The 22,468-nt window shown below is 48.5% G+C and overlaps 1 protein-coding gene across 2 annotated transcripts in view; it reads left to right on the top strand.

The window, feature by feature from the left end:
- UBE2D2 (ubiquitin conjugating enzyme E2 D2) overlaps positions 1-8,315 on the top strand; it is a 29,694-nt gene extending 21,379 nt beyond the window's left edge. The window contains exons 6-7 of one of the 2 annotated variants that reach the window (XM_055717665.1): positions 5,104-5,197; positions 7,043-8,315. In XM_055717665.1, coding sequence (XP_055573640.1) covers positions 5,104-5,197; positions 7,043-7,088 — 140 coding nt within the window. In that variant the 3' untranslated portion in view covers positions 7,089-8,315. The other variant, XM_055717666.1, reaches the window with a different exon arrangement.
- Positions 8,316-22,468: the final 14,153 nt, after the last annotated feature.

Genomic DNA, 22,468 nt, shown 5'->3' with positions numbered 1-22,468 from the left:
TGGATATTAGAGCTGTTCAGGTTTTGCAAACGAAGGGAATGATTTGAGTTTTGCATTTGGAAGATGACTTCTGCGTTGAGAAGGTAGAAATAATAAGCAGCTGCTTTTGCCACTCTTTTGGAAGTCTGTGCTTTACCAGTCATGTCTCAGGCTTCTATGTGAAAAGCATTTACACTTCTTGGTTAACTGGGGTCACTGTCTTGGTACAGGGTGAAAGGGCAGAACCAATCACTTGCCTTTATAGTGCTGATATCAAAAGAAACCAGACGGTGTAGCTTTTGGGTCTTAGGTCATGCCCTAACAAAGCTTAAATAGTTTTTTCAGTGATAACCTGGACTGTTGAGCTTCTGTAGGAATCAACCCAAATGACTTGAACATCAACACGATGTGTGTAAAGATGTGGTAAACACCATGGCTTGTACACAACTGCTTCTGGCTCCTAAAGACCACTTTGAGCTGCAGCTACGTGTTCTGGACATACCAGGGTGTGTCATAGTTGCGTGATGCACTTGGTTATAAAGTCATCCCTAACATCAAGAGAAGCTAATTGCCATGTATAAATTGCTAGGCACCTTTGACTTCCTTCCCCTGGTGACAGTATAGGGAAGATGTCTTGTCTTCTGGCTGTGGAGCTTATTCTCTCCACATGGAGCTGGAGTCTTGTGGCTTTTAAATGAGTCTATTCACTTCTCAGTTCCAGGAGCTTTGATGTGCATCTTAGATTAGTGTGAGCCAATAGATGTTCAAGTAGGCAGGTGGGAGTTTAAACTGTTTTCTGTATTGCCCATTTGGCTAGTGGTGGAGAGCTGACTTCATGAGTTGTCCTGACTAATGATCGAGCTGCTTCATAGCAAAACAAACACAGGCATGGAGTTTACACATTGAATTTGCATTTACCTGCACATTCAGTCTGGGGTGTGGCAAACCCAGGAAGATTAAATTGCTCATCAGAAATAGCAGATTACTCTTAGTGGTGTAAGAACACAGCACAGAAGCCTACTGAGAAGATGAGTTTGATGGTGTGGTGGTAAACTGTAGCTAAACTTGTTGACAGCTGTAAATTACATGATGCTCTGTATGGAGGAGCCTCAAAAGATTGTCCTTGTATTTTGAGGTGGTATGAGCTCTGCAAAAGGAAGTCTTGCAGCGGAAGCAGACTTGTGCTCTGTTACACTGGTAGACTTCATTTTGCTTCAAAGAGTATGTTGCTGGAGTATTCTTAATTTTAAGTGTTAAGTGATCGTTCTGCTTGATGAGAATGCATTTGTATCACTGCTCTATGGGGAAGCTAAACTTGTAGAAACACTTTTGCTTGATAAGTTTGGTTCACCCAGTTCCTTGGTCGTTGTAAAGTACTTGGTCCATGCTGGTCCACAGCAGTAGGAAGCCTGCTATAGGATAAGTTGATTTTGTTGTCTGCAGGAGGTAGATGGGGATCACAGTTGAAGTATTGGAGTTAAGTAGGCTGCGTAGTTGCTGAAACTAAAGAAAAAACAACTTTTGAATGAAAGGGAGTTTGACAGTGTTTTAAGTTGCTTAATGTTTTGTTGCAGACTAGACTGCTTTAACTGAAGATATGAGGAAAAAACTGTACGTGAACCCCTTGAATCAATGGGAAGTAAAATTCATCTATTTTGCTTTTACTGACAAAAATCCAAACTTAAATTCTGAAGAGTACACACTGGTACTACTGTATCTCTTTTAGTGAAAGACTCAAGAAGGGGTGCTGTCAGATACCACTAGAGCAGCTTCGGCTTTTGTCATGCAGGATGAGAACAAGGTGCAAAACAATGTCACTTACCTGTCTTGTGTAGTTATCCAACCTGATTCTGTGACTACAGAACTTGATTTTTTGTGAACTATTTTGTCTTCTAATGTGGTTGTCATTTGACTAGTAAATATCAAGGCTTTGCTATGAAACTTATTGCAATAACACTTGATTGCAGAAGAAGGTGGTCTGGTGATTCTCTCTGCACCCCACATTATTGGTTTAATTAGTTACTCTGATGCATCAAAGGACTATACACAACTGACCTTTTAAAGGATTACTTCCTCTTCCCTCATGTGCTTGGCTCTTTAAACTTTATGAGAAGGTACCTTTTTCCAAGGGGTGTGTTGTAGTGGTCTGGAGACTGGTTATGTTGGTTGCTCTAAAACATGTGCGTATATGCAATCTTTTGGTGGAAAACCTCAAGAGACAAACTTCCTGAATTTATTTTTGGACAAATAACTGGGTTCAGCAGGCTATTAAAATTAAACCAGTTTAGGTAACTGAGTTCATGTTTTTCCTGCTGAGGCTATACAGCTAAAAAGGGAAAGATGTGAAGTTACCAGCAAGAGCAAGCATAATGGAGAATAGTTTTGATTAATGAAGAATTACAAAAATAAAACAAAGCAGCTGAATGTGGCAGTACGGCTTGAAGCAGAGTCATTGTGTTCACTTTAATTCAGTGTTTTTGGAGTGATGCTTACAAAAGTAGTGAACTGCTGAGGAATGAAATCTAGAAATTTGTTTCAAGTGGCTAGTTTGACATAATTCAGCATGTGAAGATTGAGTTATAACAAACCACAGCCCATTTTTAGTAAAGAGTATTAGTGGCATGTGATTTTTTTTTTTTTAATGGCCAGCAAGTAGCAATGATACACTTGTGTTGATAGCCTGTAAACCAAGAACTAAAACTCCTGGACTGGGACAGAGGTTAACTCTCCCTTTCAGCAAAGGAGGTCCTGTTCAAAGCAGACCTGCATCTTGCCAGACAAAACTGACTTGAGGGCAGTGTCAGGCTGGCTGATGTTGCTCTGCAACACCCTGGTTATCCTGGTGCCCATGCTGACCAGCAGCTGAACACCACCTTTGTCTGGTGCTTAGAGCAGATGGTGATGGTTTTGCAAGGTTGATGCGATGTGTGCAAGAAGGAACTTGCACCGAGGACCGTGAGTGTTGGGGTCATTATGGTGGTTGGAGAAGGTAGGCAGAGGGAACTGGGCAAACCAGCAGCTTGGTTCTGCTGACAAAGACTGAGCTATCTTGTTAAGGTAAGTCCTTGGTTAAAGAACTGTGTTAAGATAAAACTTGAAGGAGTAGTTATAATAGCTGACCAGAAAACTTTGAGTTTCCTGTGGCTTCTGTTAAAGGAAGGGGACAGATGTTATCTATTCTACTCATCCCTACCACCTGAAGACACCAGTGGAGTCAGAATATAAAGAAACAAACTACAGGAAAATAGCTGGAGAAATTACTGTTTTAAAGCTAAATGGACTGGCACTAGCTGGGTGTGAGGTGGCAGAGACACTCCCATTAGTGAACACTAATGTGAGTTTTACTTGGTGTACATGGTGGGGGAAAAAAGTGCTGAAGCTGTTGGAAAGCCCTACAGGTACTAAATAAACCTGCTGTGTCCCTTGCAAAGGGACAGCAGTTCAGGACTAGTGGTCTGTGTGCCACCTGCAGGAAATCAAAGTCTTCATGCTCTGAAGCTGTATTCTGAAAGGTGGGTGAATAAATGGTCTGAGTGTCAGTTGATGGTAGAGAATAATTAAGCTCTTAACTCCTTCACAAGTCTAAGTAGAAAATCAGGAGAGGGAGGAAGAGGTTGTTCTTTACTCTGGAACAAGAAATATGTTCACTTAAATCAAGAACATTTTATTACTAAACCTGCTCTAGGAGCTTTTAACTTGAAACTGATAATTCATTAGTGAAAGGTCTACAGAAGTAGGTAGGAAAACTGAGCTAACTGGGTTTCTTGCTGCTTGGTGCTCTCATCATGGAGCCACTAGCTCAGTTAACACCTAGTAAAGTTTTTACTTTTGTCCCGCTTCAAAAATCCTCTGCAATTCCAGTGTATTATCAGATCTGTTCACCTGCTTCTCTTTGGCTTGATCTAGCTGTTCTTTGTTTTGTGGCCTCTGTTTTAACCTATCTTAACATCAAAAGAGGGTTTCGGAAGGCATGCTGTTCTCTTTTGTTTTTCAGCTGCTGTCTTTTTGGTGTGGTAGCTCTGCCGCCTGCTCCACAGCACAGTAGCAACCGATGGAAGTTTGAACAGATTTGTGTTTAGTGCTTTCAGACTTGCAACTGCTGTCATCTCCAACTTGCTTGGAGGATGCACTGTGACAACTCTGCTGTTGCTGCCATTGGCGAAGGGACATATGGAGTGGCGCTGTTTGATTAAAACAGGCTGAGAGAAAGCAATAGAAAGGAATGTTTAGCATTTCTTGGGAGGGGGTGGGGGGGGCAAGATGCCCCTGACATACCTCATGTAGTGTTGTCCCAATGTGCTTTGCTTATTACTTAGTGCCTTCTCATCTCTTCTACTTTGGTGTGAACGTAGGAATGTGCATGTGCTATTTGTAGCTTTGCAGGCAGCCTCCTGACTCCTTATATGGACAAAGGTTGATGCTATGCCGAGTGGCATCATATGAGCGGGATGTGGCTTCTGGAATATATACAGTATATATTTATAGTGAAACTTTAAAGTTTGGGGCCTTGTGGTTGGTATAAGTGCAGTAAGCTATTCTTTCTTGATTCATTGTGAGTACTATTCTACATTTAATCCATCTCAACCTTCCTTATGCTCAAAAAATAATTGGATAAAACCTCTTAATTCTCTGCAAGACTAGCATTTTTAAAAATGGTTCTTAAGTAACTGAGCAGCTTGTGCTTCCTTCATCTCAGTTGGACCTGTCTGCTGTTTGACTTCTTATGAGTGCTTCTGCAAGTAATTAACAATGAGGCTGTCCAGTTTAGGGAAAAGCTGAATTTCAAGTGCAAAATCAAGGATGTTTTCTGAGAAGGCTTTTGGGTACTATTTCAGACAACACTTCTGCCTTATGATTTAAGGCAGTAATCAGATACAGCTATCCAGGAGATAACAAGTTTTTAAATATCACAATGGGTAGTCATGCAAAGTTGCGTTACTAAATGGTAAGGATTTCTGTTCAAAATCACTTGGCTGAAGTATGTGGGATTGCTGCTCCTTGGCATTTTTTTTTTTAAATTGATGCTAATACTAATGGCTAGAGGGGAAGCAAGTGTGCGGGCTGACTTCTGTGGGTGTCTTCAGCTGCACTTAAACTCTAATTCAATTTTTTTTCTCTCCCTAGTACTTTTGTCCATCTGTTCTCTGTTGTGTGATCCCAATCCAGATGATCCATTAGTGCCTGAGATTGCACGGATCTACAAAACAGATAGAGAAAAGTGAGTATGGAAGCCAAAAAACTTCGACCATTCCTGACAGGGCAGAATCCACACTTAAATAGTAAAGGGGAGGTGAAAAGGACCTGCTTCTTGGAAAAGTGTGGAGTTTGATTTGCCTTTTTCGCTCTGGTCTCTTTACAGATTTCTTTTCCTGGGTTCTGTAATATCACTATCTTAACAGCACTGCATTGTTGTAGGAAAAAGGTATATATGCCAGTAGAAGTGAAGGATGTAGAAGCCTTGTACATCTGTGATTTTATTACTGCATTTTCATTCCATACAATGGTCTTTCGTTAGCGTTGTAGCTGTTAATTACATGTTTGCTTGATTTAATGAAAATGTGAAGTGAACAAAGCGAATTTGTTTCATAAGGAGCTCTTTAAGTTGAATGTGACCAGCTCTTCGGAGCCTTCACTGCCTGCTTTAATTCGACATAACCAGCAGAGGGAGAACAAGTTACTCTAGTTGGGAGAACATTGCCATACTAGCTGTTGGTGATGGATCATACAAGGAAAGAAATAACAAAAATACCCCCTTCATTTGAGGGAAGAACAAGTGGTGGAGAGGTGGGGTGGGAGGACTTCAGGCTTCTATGAAGTAAACAGCAAGACCAGAGAGAACTGTAGTGCTAATGAGCACTTTAAAAGCAACAGCTTAATGACCGTTGTAAACACTTTTCTACCTTGCTGTTCCCTTCCAGATCTGATCAGTAGTGTTAATTTCTGAAGCTACATGGTCATCTGATGAGAACAAGATAGGAAGGGAAAATGATCCACAAACTTGCTTACTCTACATACTCTTGCATACTTGAGAAGCAGTGTTAGAGAAGTTCATGCATCCTGCTTTTAATGAGAGCTGCAAGAGTAGCAGTACGTATTTCAAAACGCAGCTAACGTTGACTGTTCCACAAAATAGGGAAAGTTTGTGCTTAAACGTAACTGGATTTGCTTCTTGAGTAGACTCTGGACAGTGGCGTGAAGGCAAGTGGATTGTCAGTTTCTTCAAGCTAAAGAACACTATCTACAGACTAAATTCCAGCACGAGAACCTAGTTGGTATATATAACTAGGGAACTTCTTGCTACGTGTCTTACGCTTTTTTTCTACAAGTTCTGTAGAATAAGAACAACTTGCCTTCTGTTGTCAGAAATAAGCTTTTAACAGTACTATTAGTCACGACTGCTTTGTTTTACATAAGTATCCTGAGCTTCCTCTAGCAGTGGCTCTGACTATAAAGGGTATTTGGGTGCAAAAGCTGCAGGTGGCTTGGGAAACAGCATATTGTGCCTTCAGAATAAAAAAAATCCTGGTGGAGAAATAGTTGTGCCCTGATAGTCATAGAAATAGCCAAATGCAATGTGTAGCAAGAAACAAGAAGTCTGTATCAGGGTTTGGCAGCCTGGTAGATAACAGGTATACTAAACTTTCTAAGGGAACAAGAGTAATGAGGTGGGAGGGATGTATTAATCTGTTTTCTTTTCAAGAATACCAAAATGAAAACCTGCAGTAATAGTTTTCTCAGGGATGCAGCAGCTGGGGGCAGGGGGAGGTGCAGGTAAAACTTCCTGAAAATACTTTTCCCTCAGACCTGTTCTAGCTCTGTTTTGTGGTTTGAATCACAAAGATCTATTACTGTTGTAAATACAACTAGTTAACTACTTTTCCATGAATAACTGTGGGCTTTCTACTTTCCTCTGATTGCCTGAAATTTCAGTTTGCTCTTAAATTTTACATACTCATGTTACTACTGGACAGAGTGTAAGTTCATGCCATGTGTAGACTAGGCTGCTGGAGATGAAATACTGTTCAGATGCTATGTTAAGTAAATCCTCTTTTTATACATACAGGTACAACAGAATAGCTCGGGAATGGACTCAGAAGTATGCGATGTAATTAAAGAAATTATTGGATAACCTCTACAAATAAAGATAGGGGAACTCTGAAAGAGAAAGTCCTTTTGATTTCCATTTGACTGCTTTCTATGAGCCCACGCCTCATCTTCCCCTGTGCACATGTTTACCTGATACAGCAGTGCTGCGTGTTGTACATACTTGGAACAACAAAATAGAAATACTGTATTTCCCCGTACCAACATTGACTCCTAGCAGAGAAGTGTGTGTGTGAAAAGCTGGTTCTTCAGTCATAACTTTGTGAGCCTAAAAGCATTCCTTGTTGATTTAAATTGGGTAATAAAATGTGAATGGGAGAGTTAGAGTGGATTTCATAGTTCTAGGGACAGTGGTGGTGATCCATGAAGGATTTTAAGTGGAATCCTTTTAAACTCATAACAGTTATGAAAAGCAAGGTGAAGAACTTGAAGCTGTTTCTGTATTCATTTTATTCTGAAGGACCTACACCTTAGGTAAATGTTATGACCAATGAGAGAAACTGTACCCACATCCTGTGTTTAAGGTCTAAGTTGAACCGGTCAACATATAAATGGATTGGAGCTATTAGTGCATCAAGTGATGTTGATTTGTTTCAACTCTCCCTTCCTTCATACTTCTTTTGGTTTGTATGTGGTTTCTCAGTTAATACATAGCTAATAGCTCTTATTTTTCTTAAGTTTTTTAACTGCTTAGGTCTTTCTGGATGTAAGGGTAAAAATCCATTTGACAGAAAACTTGTGTGTATTTAAAGACCCAGCTGCTCCCCTGGAGCTTGTACGTTCAAGAATGATTAATCTGTGTAATAAACTGATTACTACAGTCATTACATATAACTTTGTGTGAATAGGCTTTTAATTTTAAGAGCAATTTGTTACAGGCTAAAACTAATGGTGGATTTCTCTAAGACTTTTGCGTTCATGAATGGTTGCATTTGGAAGTCATGAAGCAGTTTGGTTTGCATCACACAAGGCTATGCACCTGAACAGGACAAACGTAAGCTTAAGCACTTACATGAAATCAGGATGTGTGGTGTGCCAGGAACTTGACTGTTAAACCAAATAAGCAGTTTACTAAATGAGAATCTTGAGTGATATTTTACAAAGCCTAATGGTATTACTCCCACTTGCATGGGACCTAACACAATGCATATGTACTGTAGGTAAGTGAAACCTTATGTAACTAAAATAATGGATGTAAAAGGGTAAAAAAAAAACAAACCAACAACAAACAACCTACCAAACACATCAGCACAAACTTTCATAAAATGTAGCTTTTACATAATTACTTTGCACTAAACATTTGCAAATGTTCATACAGTTTTAAATTGTACTTGTATGTGTCTTTTTTGAACAAAGTCTTCACTTGAATCTAGTGAAAAAATGTAGTTTGAAACTTTTCTTTGTATACAAGTGTATTTGCCAGCATCCTTGGTGTGACAATAGGTGAGTCTACAAGTTTATCTCCTCTTAGTAGAATCGTAAACAAAGCCATCCGAAGGAGAGGCTGTAGCCTCCAGCTTTCCAGCCACAGGGGTCTGTCCCATCCATTTTCAAATGCATCTTTACACTCTTGCACAAATGAGGAATAAATGTCCACTGCTTTTGGTCTAAATTTGTTCCACTTGTCTCATCTCTCAATGTCCTTGTGTATGCACCGCTGGATGTAAATGTTAGCAGTGTTTCTTGGAGTCCTCTTGCAGCAAGCTATAGGCGAAAGCCAGGTATGTGTGCATCTCCAGCAGGCACGAAGACCCCTGCTCTAGCAGGGTGACACTGCTGGTTGGGGAAGAAGCAGCTCTAAAGCAGTGGAGCAGAGCTTCACTTGAAATGGAGCACGTGGGGGTGTTTCCTGGCTGAGTGCCAATGCAGGGATGACGGGTATGGGGGAGGGGGAGTGACGTGGCGGGCAGGAGTATGGGCCTGGGTATTGGGTCATCCTGAGCTCTTGGCACTCTCATTCCACAAGGTGTTGGTGTTCTTCCTGGTTTAGAAAGCACTGTGTAGCCCTGGGATAAAAGCTTGTTGCGTTGCTCAAACTAGAGTGTAAGCTAGTGGCTGCTTGTGTATCCTGGCTTTGTGTTAACCTTTAACCATGTCTGGCCTTACCTTCTAAGCTTTCTAACGCACAGGCTGACACTCCTGCTAGACCCTGTGTGACCAAGGGAGACGACATGCATCAGTGATGGTGGAATTGGCCTCCTGCGTTTTGCAGTGGGGTAACCACGTACTTGCTCTGAGGACAGGGAGGGTGGGTTGGAATGATTGCAAACCTTGCAGCATGCTTTTTTGGAGGTGGGGAGGGATTCCCCTTAATTGCTTTACAGGTGAGCTGCCTGAGAATTGTTTTTGCGGCATACTTGGCTTGGTTGTGGCATTGGTAGTTACTGGAAGAGATTGAAGGGTCTGTACAGGAGAGAGAAAAAGGAGCAGTGACACATGTGGAGGTTGAGGGTGCGTGGTGTTTGTCCTTTCTGGTGGGGCAGAAGTTGGGTGCGCTAGGTGACAGGGGCAATACAGCCATATGTGAATTGAAACAGAGTCCTGAATGTTGCAACAGCTTCAGTTTGGGTGATACGTTAACACACCTGCCTGTGTTGGGATGATTCTCATTCTTGCAGTGAAGTGTTTGTAAACAGTTCAGACTTCCTTGCTGATGGTGTGACAAAAAGTTGTGGCATAATAAAAGCAAGTCTGGAGATCTTTAAGTAGGGAGTACATATGCTGTCCCTTGTGAGTTGACTCTTTGTTGTTGAGGGTTGTACTGTGAATTAGATGAAGGAACCTTTGTTTCTAGGTTTTAACTTAAAACCTGCTCCAGCTTAGCCTTTTTTGGGGACTAGAAACTTGTTCTTTTGAAACTGTGTATTGTGCATGCTCTAATGTAAAACAGCACAAGAAGCCAGGGGCTCTGATTGTTGTCTTTCTAGGAACTCTGAGCTTTGTCAGGTCGTGAATTTCAGTCCCTGTCTTAACTTAAAAGTATTAAATCAAGTAAAAGGAGAAAAAAAAAAAGTAACCACTTCGCATGGCTTTCTTTGCACTGGGACTTTTATGGATACAGCTTGTACCTGCAATTTCCCCCCCCCCTTTTTTTTTTTTCATGTCATGTGCTAAGCAAATGTGTTTTAGTCAAAAAAAAAAAAAACCAAAAAAACCAAAAACCACATACATAAAAAATGCTGGACTGCTTAGATTCCTCCAGCTCTGGCAGTGCTGTAAAGCTGAAATGCTGTGCTCGGATATGTTACTTGTGTTCATCAGCACCCATCCAATGCAGAGTGAACCAGAGGACAAATAACTCCAAGTTCAGTGAGCCGTGCAACCTGTAACTGTTCTATGACCACTGCCTCCACTGAGCAGCTGGCATTACTGAACGGTACATGCACCTACTGTATTGTGCATTGCCTGTAACCCAGGTTTTCAGGGGGAGCTTGTGTATCTGTGCTGTGCTTGCATACAAGAGAACATGATCCAATGTGTTTCAGAAACTCCTCTAGCTCAGTACTGAATAGCCACTCAGGGGTGTGCAGGTGTTGCCAGTTAGATGTTACTGTGGCTCAGTCTGACATCCCTGGACCTACAGACGGGTGGAGCTGATTCTGATCAGTAGTGGTGACCTGATTGCTTGGAGTGTGCTGCTACTTTTCTTTGATAGCTTTTTGGCAGTGCAAGAGTGACTTATTTTTTTGTTTAATTGTGTTTTTTCCTTTTCTTTTGTATTACTACCTTGCTGTACGAATGCTTTCAAGCTGGCTGCCTACTGAAGTGTCTATAGACTCTTCTGTTCGCTCTGCACACATTGAATGATGTGGAAAAAACAGTGGGACTAAGCTAGATACGATCTTATGTCCCTAGTGTGCTCAGTAAAGCAAACCATAGCCTGTCCCTTGCCACTGAAGGCCCAAGGCTTTCGTAGCTTTTAGTAGCTGCAGTTGCTGACAGAAATGCCTGGCTGTATTTTCTGACAGTCTTAGTCATCTTGCTATTCACAGCAGCAAAACGGCTCTGGAGCTGTTCTTGTTCCCAGTTCTGATGTACAGTAGAAGATCAGAAGCCTAAAGGAAGGATGATGGGAAGTGCTTTGCCCAGTTAGAGGGATTTCCTTGTGCCCTGAGCAGCTCTTGCTGGGGAGTGCATGGCAGGAGCCCTGGGCGTGTGGGAGGTGCAGGAGAAAACGACTGCTCAAAGCAGTTAAAACTTGGTGATATGTCACCTTGCTCTAATGAGCCAGGATAACAACAAAACATCTCTGAGGGTGCTCAGCATGTCCACACTAGGTGGAGGAGCCCTGGGCTCAAGCTCAGGCTCCAGGCATGCCTGCTTGCCCAGGCAGGGCTTGGAAGCTGCTGCCAGCAAGAATAAAAGCCCCACTGTATACTTGAGTAGAAGGAAGGCTGTCCTCCACAAATAACCTTGGAGCAGTTCGCTCTCATCCTTTCAGCGTTGGGGAAGCCTACCTCTGTTTTCTACAGATAACTAGAAAATAATTTCATCCCCCCCCAGTTATTGTTTCCTTCCATTCCTTGGCTCCTTTGTGTAGACTTAGAGCAGGTCTGTGATCAGAGTTGGAAGCTGTAGTTGTTTTGGGGGTTGGCAGAAGCTGTTTTCCTACAGGAAATGCACAGGGACAAGAGGTGCATTGAGGGCATCTGATAGAGGGTTGAAAATGGGGACAAAACCTGCTGTCCAGCTTTCTGGATGTGTGGAGACCAGCCCCTGCATGAGTAACAGCGAGGCTTCAGGAGGGATTCCTGCAGCCCTTGCCTCCCTGCCCTCACCTGGAAGTGTGTGTGACTAGGTCTATGCTAACACTACCTGTACTGTTGTAATGTGTTCAATTTCATCACCATTAAATAATTCCCTTAAACTTACTGTGGCTTGATTGCTTTTTTTGCTTTACCTGTGCCTTTTACACATTTAAATTATTGGTTTTGGCTGGTTTTGTTTTCTTTCCTCGTGGCTACTGTCTTCCTTCTCCCTGATGATCCAGTTCTGTGCTGTCCTCAGCTCAGCTGTCTCCAGTCACCTTCATCTTGTTTTTTTAACTTCCTGCAAAGCCTGGCTTGCTCTCAGAACGTGGGTGGTGCATTGCAGGCACTGTTGTGTGGCCTTGGTGGTCTTCTGCCTACTTTTTGGTGCAGAAATGCGTGTGCTCTCACCAAGCCCACAGCTGTCATCCTGCTTGTTGGAAGTTGTGACTTAATAGCAGGCTTATTGGTGTGCTGATTCCATAGTGCTACTGCCAGCACCTGTGTTCTTGATTCCATGGTCTTGCTGTTCTGCAAAGCTGGGGTCAGCTCTGGTGCAAGAGCAGAAGGCACGTGTGGCATTGGGGGAGGCCAGAGCCATCTTGGCTGCTCGGGGGTTCCCACAACTCAGGACTTGCCCTTGTGGCTTCTCGGTGTCCCCTTCCTGTGTGGCAGTATTCAGTTCTTTGACATACAGTTCAAAAGTCAAAACATCTCGGGTTGAGTGGGGATTGGATGTATTTACAGTTCTTGTCCTTTCATGAATAAATGTATTTATAATGAATACTAGTCTTAAGGATAAATCTCTTGCCCAGTTGCTAGGTGAGAGCTTTATTGGCAGGTTGCTCAGCTGTATGTGCTTCTTCCTTGCTCCCAGCTGTGGTGAAGTCGGTCAGCTCCCATTGATGAAGGCTTTTGCTGGTGTCAAGCTTCTTGTAGATGGCCACTGAGCCTGCAGAGCAGGTTCAGAATGGAATTGTGCAGGACTGTGTTGGAAGACAATGTCACAGGGTTTAGATGCAAGTGGGTGTTTTGAATAAGCTGGGAACTTGAGTTCATTTGGTCACCACACGCCCTAGTGTTCTCAGCTCTGCCCTGCCTGCCTGAGAGAAACCATGTTTATCAGCACTGGAAGTCCACCTGGATGCTGTTCTTTCTCCAACTCCAACAGTGACCAAAATACAGGCGTGTGTGCGAAGATGGGAACAGAATGGGCAGCTGTGATGCTTGATCTGCACTTGTTTCCAGCTGAAGAGTTTCCTGAAGGGAGGTGTGGGCTCTATAACCTCTCTGGTTATCTTGAGTAGACTTCTGTGACTGTGTTCTCTCTGTCCTTACATTTGTGTAACCTTTTCTTTTTTTATCCCAAATTGATCTTGTCAATCCAAAGTAGTTGATGCTGAGGTGGTGCTGATGCAGGGTTTGGGGGCAGCGGGGCTTCTCTGAAGTGGTCAGCCAGGGACAGTCAGATGGAGGGAACTTGAGTGACTTGGAATAGCATCGTTGGTCAGAGCTGACATAAGAATTGCTGTTAAACGTCTACCTTAGAAAACTACTGGTGTATGATGCCCATGATAGAAAAGCATTTTTTCTTAATGGAAGGTAAACACAGAAGGAACAGCTTCCAAAGCCTGGTGGCAGGCAGGCAGTGCCATGGTGCCCCTGCCCTGACGTGAGACCCTGCTTTGCTTCACCTCCTTTTTGGTCTTGACAACAGTGGATTTACAGTCTGCAAAATTTTTTAGGGCTTTTTTCTTGCTGTTCTTTGACATTTTTTTTTTTTTCAGAAGAAAACCTAGTTTGGGGATTTTTTTTTTATTTGGTTTGGGTTTTGTTTTTAAATAGTGATTTATGCAATATCATTCGTAAGTTGGTACTGATAAGAGGGCTGAGCAGACCAAGGGGAGCTGTGTACCTGTGTACTCTCAGGCTGTTGTTACAAGATCAATATGAAAAGCATCATGTTAGAGTAGTTAGGGAATACCTTCCCCTGAGAGCAAAGCTGGAAGAGAGTATAAAGCAGAGTAACCAGGACTGCATTACAGAAATCAGTCTTAAACTTGGACCAGGTCATGGAATGAAGGAAGGTGGCAGGGTGTGAAGCTACAGGCATGGTCATCTGTGTCCATGCTGCAGGGATTTGCCTGTTTCAGCGGTGGCTGCTGGGGAGTGTGAGCTCTTCCTCCAAGCGTGTTTTCCAGGTTCCTGTGATACCAAGATGAGAGGTGCCCTGAAGCCATGAACACCATGCATGTAACTTCCCTCTTACCTGCATACATGGTCACACCAGCCCCGGCTGCTGGAGGTGACTCAGGAGATGGCTCTGGCTCCAGCAGGCAGTGTCTTGTTCTCTGCTCTCAGTGGTGGAGGCGGCACCTGGGCTGATCAGGCTGGGGGAGAGGAACAAGCTGGCCTTGAGACACTGTAGCTGGTGGCAAGATGGGGAAAAAGTGCCAGTGTTGGTGTTCTAGATGGGGAGAGCATTAATTTTTTGGTCTGATGGAGCAAAGATGAACCTGGAGTTGTCATGCAGAAGTTTCTGGCCTCCTTTCCCTTAAAAATGGTGTTTTGTGTCTAAATCCTCTCCTTGCTCAGCTCCTGGGGCACCCTCAGTAGTTGTGCTTCTTGGGACACTTGATTTCCCTGCCTTGTGTCTCCTCTAGAGCCAGCATTCGGCATTTTATTAAAACTTGTTCAGCTTGGGAGTGTGACCCCGCTCCCTTAATCTTGACCTAGAGCTTTGTGAATTGATGCAGTGACACCGTCAGCGGTTCTTTGTGAGGTCTTCGTATTGCCAGTTCAATGTGGGGCTCAGTAAGATTGCAGTTCTGCAGGGCATCATGTATGTCCTCACTCTGTGCTTGGGAGCAGCCCAGGAAATTCAGCAGTCCTGTTGTGAGTCATGTTGAGCAGACAAATAACTCTGTCATCAGAGCTTCCAGAAAAACAACATTGTACCTTATGACTTAGCCTTGGCTGTCGCATGGCTGCCTTATGTTGACCTGACCCTGCTCAGCTGGGGAAAGGGTGCTCTGAAATGTCTGATCCGCTGTCCTCTTGTTAATTCTGTGTGTGGCTTCCCTGATTTACCCCCTTTTCTTTTTATCGGCCGTGGCTGACACCTTGCAGGATAACAGCTCGGATCTTCAGGAAAACAAATGGAATGGGGCAGAACGGTTGGTGAAGATGGGTGAGCAGGGTGATGCAGGATGGTGTTGTGACAGCCTGCTTCTGGACATACTCGGGCTGTTTGCTGTAACTAAGCAGGTGCAAGTGGCAACTCGGCTGCAGAGATAAAGGTTGCGTGCATAGCCCAGACATGGCACCTTGGTCCCTGGTGAGCTGTCAGCAGCATGTGCTGCATGTTGATCTTGTTGAGTTAGTGACTAGGATTGACCCTGTTGGATTTATCACTTGTGTAAAGCTCTGTGTAATTTTTTTTCCTGTTGTAACTCTAAATACCAGCATGAAGTACTTGGTGTTTCAACTTGCAATCCTTTCTTGGAAAATGCTGATGAAAAAACTGTAGGAACTTCTCCATTTCAATGTTGGATGCCTCACTGGAGAAAAGGCTTTTGCCAGGCAGACTTTGAGTTCATTGTGGGGTAACTTTTCAAATGCTGTAGTCTGAGGTCACGTACAACAAGTAAGCATCAACACTCTGTATGTAAATGCTAAAATCTTCTCTCGAGTCAAATCTTGCCTTGGTCAAGTAACTCTGCTCACAAAAGACACTGGCCTCTGTAAGGCACCCACAAGGAAAACCATATTCCTTGTTCAGAGGCTTATTTGTGAGACTCCCCTGTGTCGGTGCCGCCTCTAGAGAAGAGGTGGCCATGGCTGGGTGTCTGGGAGTTGATGGTGCCCTAGTTCAGCCCCATGGAGGAGCTGGTGGGGCAGACCTGGGAGCACCTTCTGCCAGCAGCTCCTCGAGCCCCATGCTGAGGGCACGTGCCCTGCACAGAGATGATATGGGCCAAGGCCGCATAATGGCAACGCGCTGGGCTGGCTAGATGGTGAATGCAAACCCGAGGCTGCTGCTCTGGTTGTAGCTAATGGAACCTGTCTGGGCGTGAGGTGCATGTGGGGAAGGCATGGGAGCAGTGGTTGCAGGTGTGGGAAGGTGCCACTTTGCTTTTGCCATGGGTTTGCAGACCAGCTGTAAGCTGGGCATGGAGGATGAAATACCCTGCCCCTGCCTGGACATGGCTCCTGTGTCCTTCCTAGGAAGGCAGGTGTGCTGAATGCCTGGAGGAGGGGCATGGCCCGCAGGCAATCCAGCCCACTGATGGGGGAGCCTGGTCCTTTCCTCCTCATAAAGTTGAGCTGATGACTGCAGAGGGTCCCTTGGCTTCGCTTGTGGGAAGGCAGCTGGCAAAGGCTATGGGACCGGCTTCCATGATAGATTGGCATTATAGGACCGGGCTGGTGGGGAGCTGGAAGCCTCCTGGGGCTGTCCAGCCACCGAGGGAAAATCTGCTTGTCCAACTGCTGTAAAAATGGCCCAGTGTTTCTAGGTTTGGTGGGTTTTGTTTGTGGGCGTTTTTGTGGTGTGTTGTTTATTTTTTTTTCCTAGCTCTGCCTTTCAGCCTATGCCTATGAGACTTACTGCAATTTTGTTTGCTGGGAGAGGAGCTGGTGATGAGGCCAGGAGTCCTCAAACCTCTGGTATAAATAGGGCATCTGCTGAATTCATGCCCCTTTCCTGGCTCCCAAGCTAAACCTACCCCTGAAGTGAAATGACCCAGACCGAGCCTTTACACAAGGGAAGAAACTTACCCCAGAAACTGTTCCCAAAGAGAAACCATTCATCCTGCCCTGAGACTGCCTGTCTATGGGTACCGCTGCTGGAAGCTTAAGGTCTTCTCCAGGAAGGACCAAGAATGGGCCCACCTCCTCCCTGGGTGGGGGGCTGAGGCTGATCTGGTGCTGCCTTTGCTGAGCTGCTTGGTGGGCTGGGGCTGAGGTTGCACAAGTCCCTGCCCCGTGCTGGCCCTGGGGCTTGCAGCCCTCCCCAGTTCCCTCAGGGGCCCGTCAGTGTCACATCCCTGCTGCCTGGAGGTTTCCCAGGAGAAGGGGGGATGCAGTGGTGCCTGCTCCTGGGCAGCTGCCTGCAGTGGGGAGGCCAGGGCTGCGGCTCCAAGCAGGGATGTATCACCCTGGGTGGATGTCGCACCTTTGCCAAGGGCCCGGGGATGCTGCAGGCACCCCCCTCGAGGGCCCGGGGGGTCGTGGGGCAGAAGCTCCCCCTGCAGCTGCACTGCAGGGAAAGCAAGGGCGGGTTGGGGCGGTGGTGGTGGTGGGGTGGGTGCAGCCTCACCCCCGTGGGAACGGGGCGTTTATCATTTAGGTGGGGTTTGTCGGGGCGGATTTAGTCTTTCCAGCTGCTGGGCGTGTGGGGGCCGGGGTAAGAGGGAGGTGAGGACAAGGGGGAGGGGGCTGGGGGACAGTAGCTGGCGACCCTCCACCCTACTGGCGAGCCCATTGCATCGCTCGATCTGGGTGGAAAAAAAAATACAGCAGAAAATAGGAATTATTCCCCCAGCAGGACCAAAAATAGAAAATATCCCCCTAGTAAGGGCGGGGTATCGCCGCCCCCTCCTCCGCCCGGCAGCGGGGCCGGGCTGGGGCGGGACCCCGCGTCCCTGCGCCCGCGGGGGGGCCGCGCCGATGCGCCGCGCTGCCGGGGGGTGGCAGCAGAGGCCGGGGGACGGGGACGGCGCGGGCCGGGCACCGGGGGCCTCGGGTGTGGGACGCTGCTTTCATTAGGGTTGTTGTTGTTACTATTAGTTAATTATCGCTGTTGTTATTATTATTTGTTAATTATTGTTCGTTATTATTATAAAAAGCAAGCTTCCCCCTCCCTAAATGAGCAGATGCGCTCTGCGATGCTCCAGTGCCCCAAATCCCCACCCCCCAAGGTGTCTTTAGGAGGTGTGGAGCACTTGTCCTGCTGCTGTGACAGCTCAGCACCTCCTGGGAAACCCACTGAGCCGTACAGGGGAGGCCATGGTGTGCTCCACACAGAGAACAGGAGACATCACCTTACTGCAGCATTCACTTGCAGAGACAAGACCAGGATGGGGAATGCTGGATCTGCTCACCACCCCCAGCACCGCCCCACACCCTGGCCTCCAGCAGCCATCCTGGCAGCCTGGTCGTGAGGGGTGGCTTGGGCAGACCAGCACCAGCCATCTGCCACTGGCATGAGGCACCTCAGGGCTCCACAGCACCAGGCTGGGTGCAGCTGGGGCTGGTGCATCATCCTGGGGCCCTCGCAGCCCTGCTGAGGAGCTGGTGGTTCCTGACACATGGGGTGGCTTGGCCCTGTTGCCCGCATGCCCCACGGATGGGTTGTGGCTTAGGGTGCCACCATGGCGCCAGCTCCCCCCTCCCCGGCCTGGCTTGCTCCGTGTCCTGCCATCTTGTGCCTGTGAATAATTCACCGCCTCTGTCCCCGTTGTTTCCTTGCAGGTATTTATAGCCTGTGATCACGTCTCCTTGGAGGCAGCTTGCTTCGCGGCGGTGTAAATTTAGCTCCCACCGTCTCTCACATGTCATGCCCTCCAGTCCTTGCAGGAGCCCTTCTGTGCAGCTCCTCACCAGCAGGGACTGGAGCCCTCACGTCCCTGCTCTGCTGCTGCGGCCCCCTTGCTCCCCCCCATGGCTGCCTGCTGCCCACCCTGGCCCATGGGCAGCGCTCCTAGGGCAGGGAGATGCTGTGCTGTGCGTGCTATGCCATGCCATGTATCCTCCTCTTGGCTGCCCGGCCCAGGGCAGCTCAGCTTGCCTCCGGCAGCTGCACGAGGCCACCGAGCCGTTCAGCTGCTGTGGCACGGGGGATGCTTTGAAATTCCTGGGCTGCCATCTGTGCTATGCAAATCCCCCAATCTGACGGTTGTGTGTGGACCCGCTTCCGGACCCAGTGCTGGGAGCTGTTATTATCTTGCTCCTCCTCCCTTCCAGCACCCAGCGGCAGATTTGGAGCAGCAGAAACATCACCCTTCCCCACGGAAAGAAGCCTGACATCCTTTGACAAAAGGTCTTTACTCTGCCCAAGTTGGCCCACAGAGTCAGGATGGATCTGGTTGGCTGTGGGGGGCTCAGGTTGTGCCACTGGGTCACCAGTCACCTTGGGGCTCCAGGGTGCTGGGTCAGGCTGCCAGTATCACAGGACGCTGTGAGCATCTGTCCTCCCCAGGCACAAGTTATGAGGCCAGGGCTGAGGAGGAGAGGCAGCAAGCTCGGCACCTGGGGACAGACCTGGGCTTGTGGCTGCATGGCTTGGCTGTGCTGTGGGCTCAGAGCATGGGGACTGGCTGGAACTGAGGCACAGTTAGCTGCTGGAGCAGCTGACACAGCCGGTGGCGCAGGGTCCTCTGCACTGGGAACTGGGCAGGAGGCAAGTGCAGCCCCTGGAGCAGCATGGATGTCCTGAGTGCAGGGTGAGTGCCAGCTGGCCGGGTGGGTGGCACTCAGGACTGAGCTGTTCCCATCGCACACCCTGCTCCCCCACACCAGGGACCCTGTCCCCCAGCCCGGGGTCTGCCTGAGCCACATGCAGATGCAAAAAAAGCAGAACCAAGCCCTGTCCTCCCCTGCTCCTTTCCTCACTATGGAGCTGATGTGCAAATACCTCCGTGAGCTGCCCCAGCTCACCCCAAGCTGTGTCAGGACCAGACCGTACCGGAGGGTGCTGAGATGGCAGCAAAGGGCTGCCTTCACCAGCACAGCCCCCTGCTATGTACTCTTTAAATGCTGAGCCGGTGGGAAGGCAGCAGTTCCCCGGCTCAGGGTCGGAGCAGCAGCAGCTCTCCGGGGTAGCGAGGGAAGCGGGGGGCAGGTTTGCTAACACCGAGCGCAGAAGGTAATTAATGAGCATCCTGCACTGCTCCCCGCTGTGCCTCCATCCCCCGGGGACCCCTCGGCCGGCAGCTCGGGTACTGCCTGCTCCTGCCGGCGTTGGGGGCCAGGGGACCTGGCGGCACGGGGCCTCGTTAATATTTTAGGAGCTCTTTTGTCCGCAGGGGATGGGGAGGCTCGCTCGCAATCGCCTTTCATCTCTGTGAGGCCTCAGCACGGGCTCCAGCCTCTTATCTGCCGCCTCCTCGCCGCTTCGCTACAGCCAGCTTGTTATGGGGCTTGGTTGTTTTTTTTTTCTGGCCAGGGCTGGAAAAAAACCTTGGCTGCTGCTGGCCAAAGGGCATCCGCCAGCCATGCTGGCGGCAGCTGCTGGAGCATCCCTGCACGCCTCCTGCCTGCCTTGCTGCTGCTCCTGGGTTGGGGCCCCTGCCCAGGCAGGGCTCTGCCAAGGGGCTGGATGAGTCTGCAGGGCCCTGGGGAGGGCTTGGAGGTGGCTGCTGAGCCTGGGCACATCTGGGTCCCTGTGGTGGCAAGGAAAGGGATGAGGGGAAGGTGTGTGCACTGCCTGCCAGGTCTCTGGCCATGAGTGAAGCTGGGGTAGGATGTGCCAGGGGCCGGCTGCATCCCTAGGGCTGTGCCGATGAGAGCATTTAAACCCTGTCCCCTGTGGGGATGCTCAGTGTGGCAGTGGAACACCAGCTCTGGTGCTTCCCAGCTGGCTGGAATGGGGCAGAGCCAAGGGACGGAGCTGGGCTGGTGCGAGGAGGAACAGCGTAATGAAGGAGCAAGTGACTAGAAGGGGAAATTAGCTGCATTTCTGCTCCCCTGAGCTGGAGAGAGCAAGCAAAGATAGGGGAGCGGCATGTGCCCTGGGAACAGCTCTGGCTCAGCCCTGGGGCTTTTTCCAGCCATGCCCTAAGGTGGCCTTCTTCTTGGTCCTCTCCCTGGTCCTCTCCCTGCCTTGGCCGATGGCTGGCTGTCCCCTGTTCCCACACTCCCAGGCTTGGCCCTCTGGCTTCCCCAGTCAGTGTTGCTCATGGTTATCCTTTCGTCGGTGCTGGTCCCAAATCACTGAGAGGTGTGGGCTGCTTGGGGTCCATGGGGACTCTGCAGGTGACCTCCACACACATATTGGCTCTGCTGAGGACAGTGTTGCATTGCTCTTGCTGACTCTGTCTATCACCTGTGTCACAGAGGAATGATGCAGCAGGACTCAGCTTGCCCTGGGAGAAACCCAGCCCATATCCCTGGCCGTCTCCAAGTGTGGGGAATGGCCCTGGCAAGGATAAGAAGTGGCTGCCCATGTATCTGTCCCACCAGATCCGAACCCCCTTGGCCCAAGCAAGAACTTGGGTCCCAGGGGGAGATCTGGCTGAAGACCTTCAGGTGACTTTGCCGGCCGTGTCCTGCCAGGGCTGATGGGACCTTCCCATGGGAAGGTCCTTCACCACCACCCAGTGATGCATCGTGGGGTTCAAAGCTCCTCCATCCCACACCAGCACCAGCTGCAGGCACACTGGCGGGGACTGCTGCCAGCCCCCAGGGAGGTGGGCAACCTTCCCAGCACTGGCACCACTGCCTGGACGCCACAGCCAGCAGGCCAGGCTCTGGGACCACAGGGATGGCTGGCGCCTGCGCTCAGGAAAGCAGTGAGCTCACGGGTTTAATTTTCTCAAGGCTTCGTTCGGCTCTGACATGTGATCCTCGTTACAGGAAGGACGCGGCAAACGTGTCGTCCCCCGGGGCTGGCTGGCTCGACCTTGTGGGGAGAGGTAAGAGCACATCACAGCTTTTCCGCCCCGCTGGTGTTGCTTCCAACAGCAATTTAATATCTCACTGATAACCCAGGCTGAGTTTCAGGCACCGTTAAAAAAAAATAAAGAAGCATCTGCTGACAAAAGTACACATCCTCAGTTGATGTCCCCAGGTGTGGGTGTACGTGGCTGGCCCCTCTGTGCTGTGGCTAGCCAGTGCTGCCCACTGCCAGCCCCCCTTGTCCTTGTCCTCTGGCAGGGAGTGGGTTCCTCCAGCCAGGGACCTGATGCCCTCTCAGAGAAGCAAGTAGGACCATGGGGGCTCATGGTGTGGCTCCCCGCTGTCACCCCTGGGCTCCATGCCCAGTGGAGAGGGAATGGCCGCCAGCCCCATCTAGGACAAGGTGGGAGCTATTGCAGCTCCAACCCATCCCATGCTCAAGCTGCTGTTGCTCCCCCTGGCATCCCAGCTGTCCCCATGTGATCCCGCCCAGCCCTCAACCCTGGGGCAAGTGCCTGGGGGCTTTCCCCACACCTAGAGCAGCTGCAGGGGAAGGGCTGGGGTGCTCCCATTGGTTTTGCACAGCACTGAGCACAGCCACTGACCACACTGGTGGACCAGCATGGGCAGCGGGGATGGGGCTCATCTTTGGATGAAGCAGGACTGGAGATGGGCTTGTCTGCCTGGGTATGGCCCTCCAGGCTTGGCTCTCCAGGGCTGGTCTGGCCATGCATGTCTCCCCAGGTCCAGGTCTCTGATCACGGCTCCATGGGCTCAGTCCCCCAGGCTCAGCTTGTTGAACTCAGTTCTCTAGACTCAATTTCCCTGGCTCCTTCCCTTGGGCTCAGGTCCCTCTGTGCTCACCTCTGCGCGGTTCCCTGGGGATGGCTTGCTGGACATGGCTCTCCAGGCTTAACTCTCCAGGCACAGCTTCTGGAGGTGGCTCTCCAGGCTTGATGCCTCCATTGTGGTTCACCAGCTGGCTCTTGGGGACAGGCTCCCCGGCCAGCCCAGTGCCA

This window comes from Falco cherrug, chromosome 8, assembly GCF_023634085.1.
Source record: "Falco cherrug isolate bFalChe1 chromosome 8, bFalChe1.pri, whole genome shotgun sequence".
Taxonomy (NCBI): domain Eukaryota; kingdom Metazoa; phylum Chordata; class Aves; order Falconiformes; family Falconidae; genus Falco; species Falco cherrug.
The sequence above is the reverse complement of the archived record's forward strand: the minus strand, read 5'-3'. Positions and strand labels throughout refer to the sequence as shown.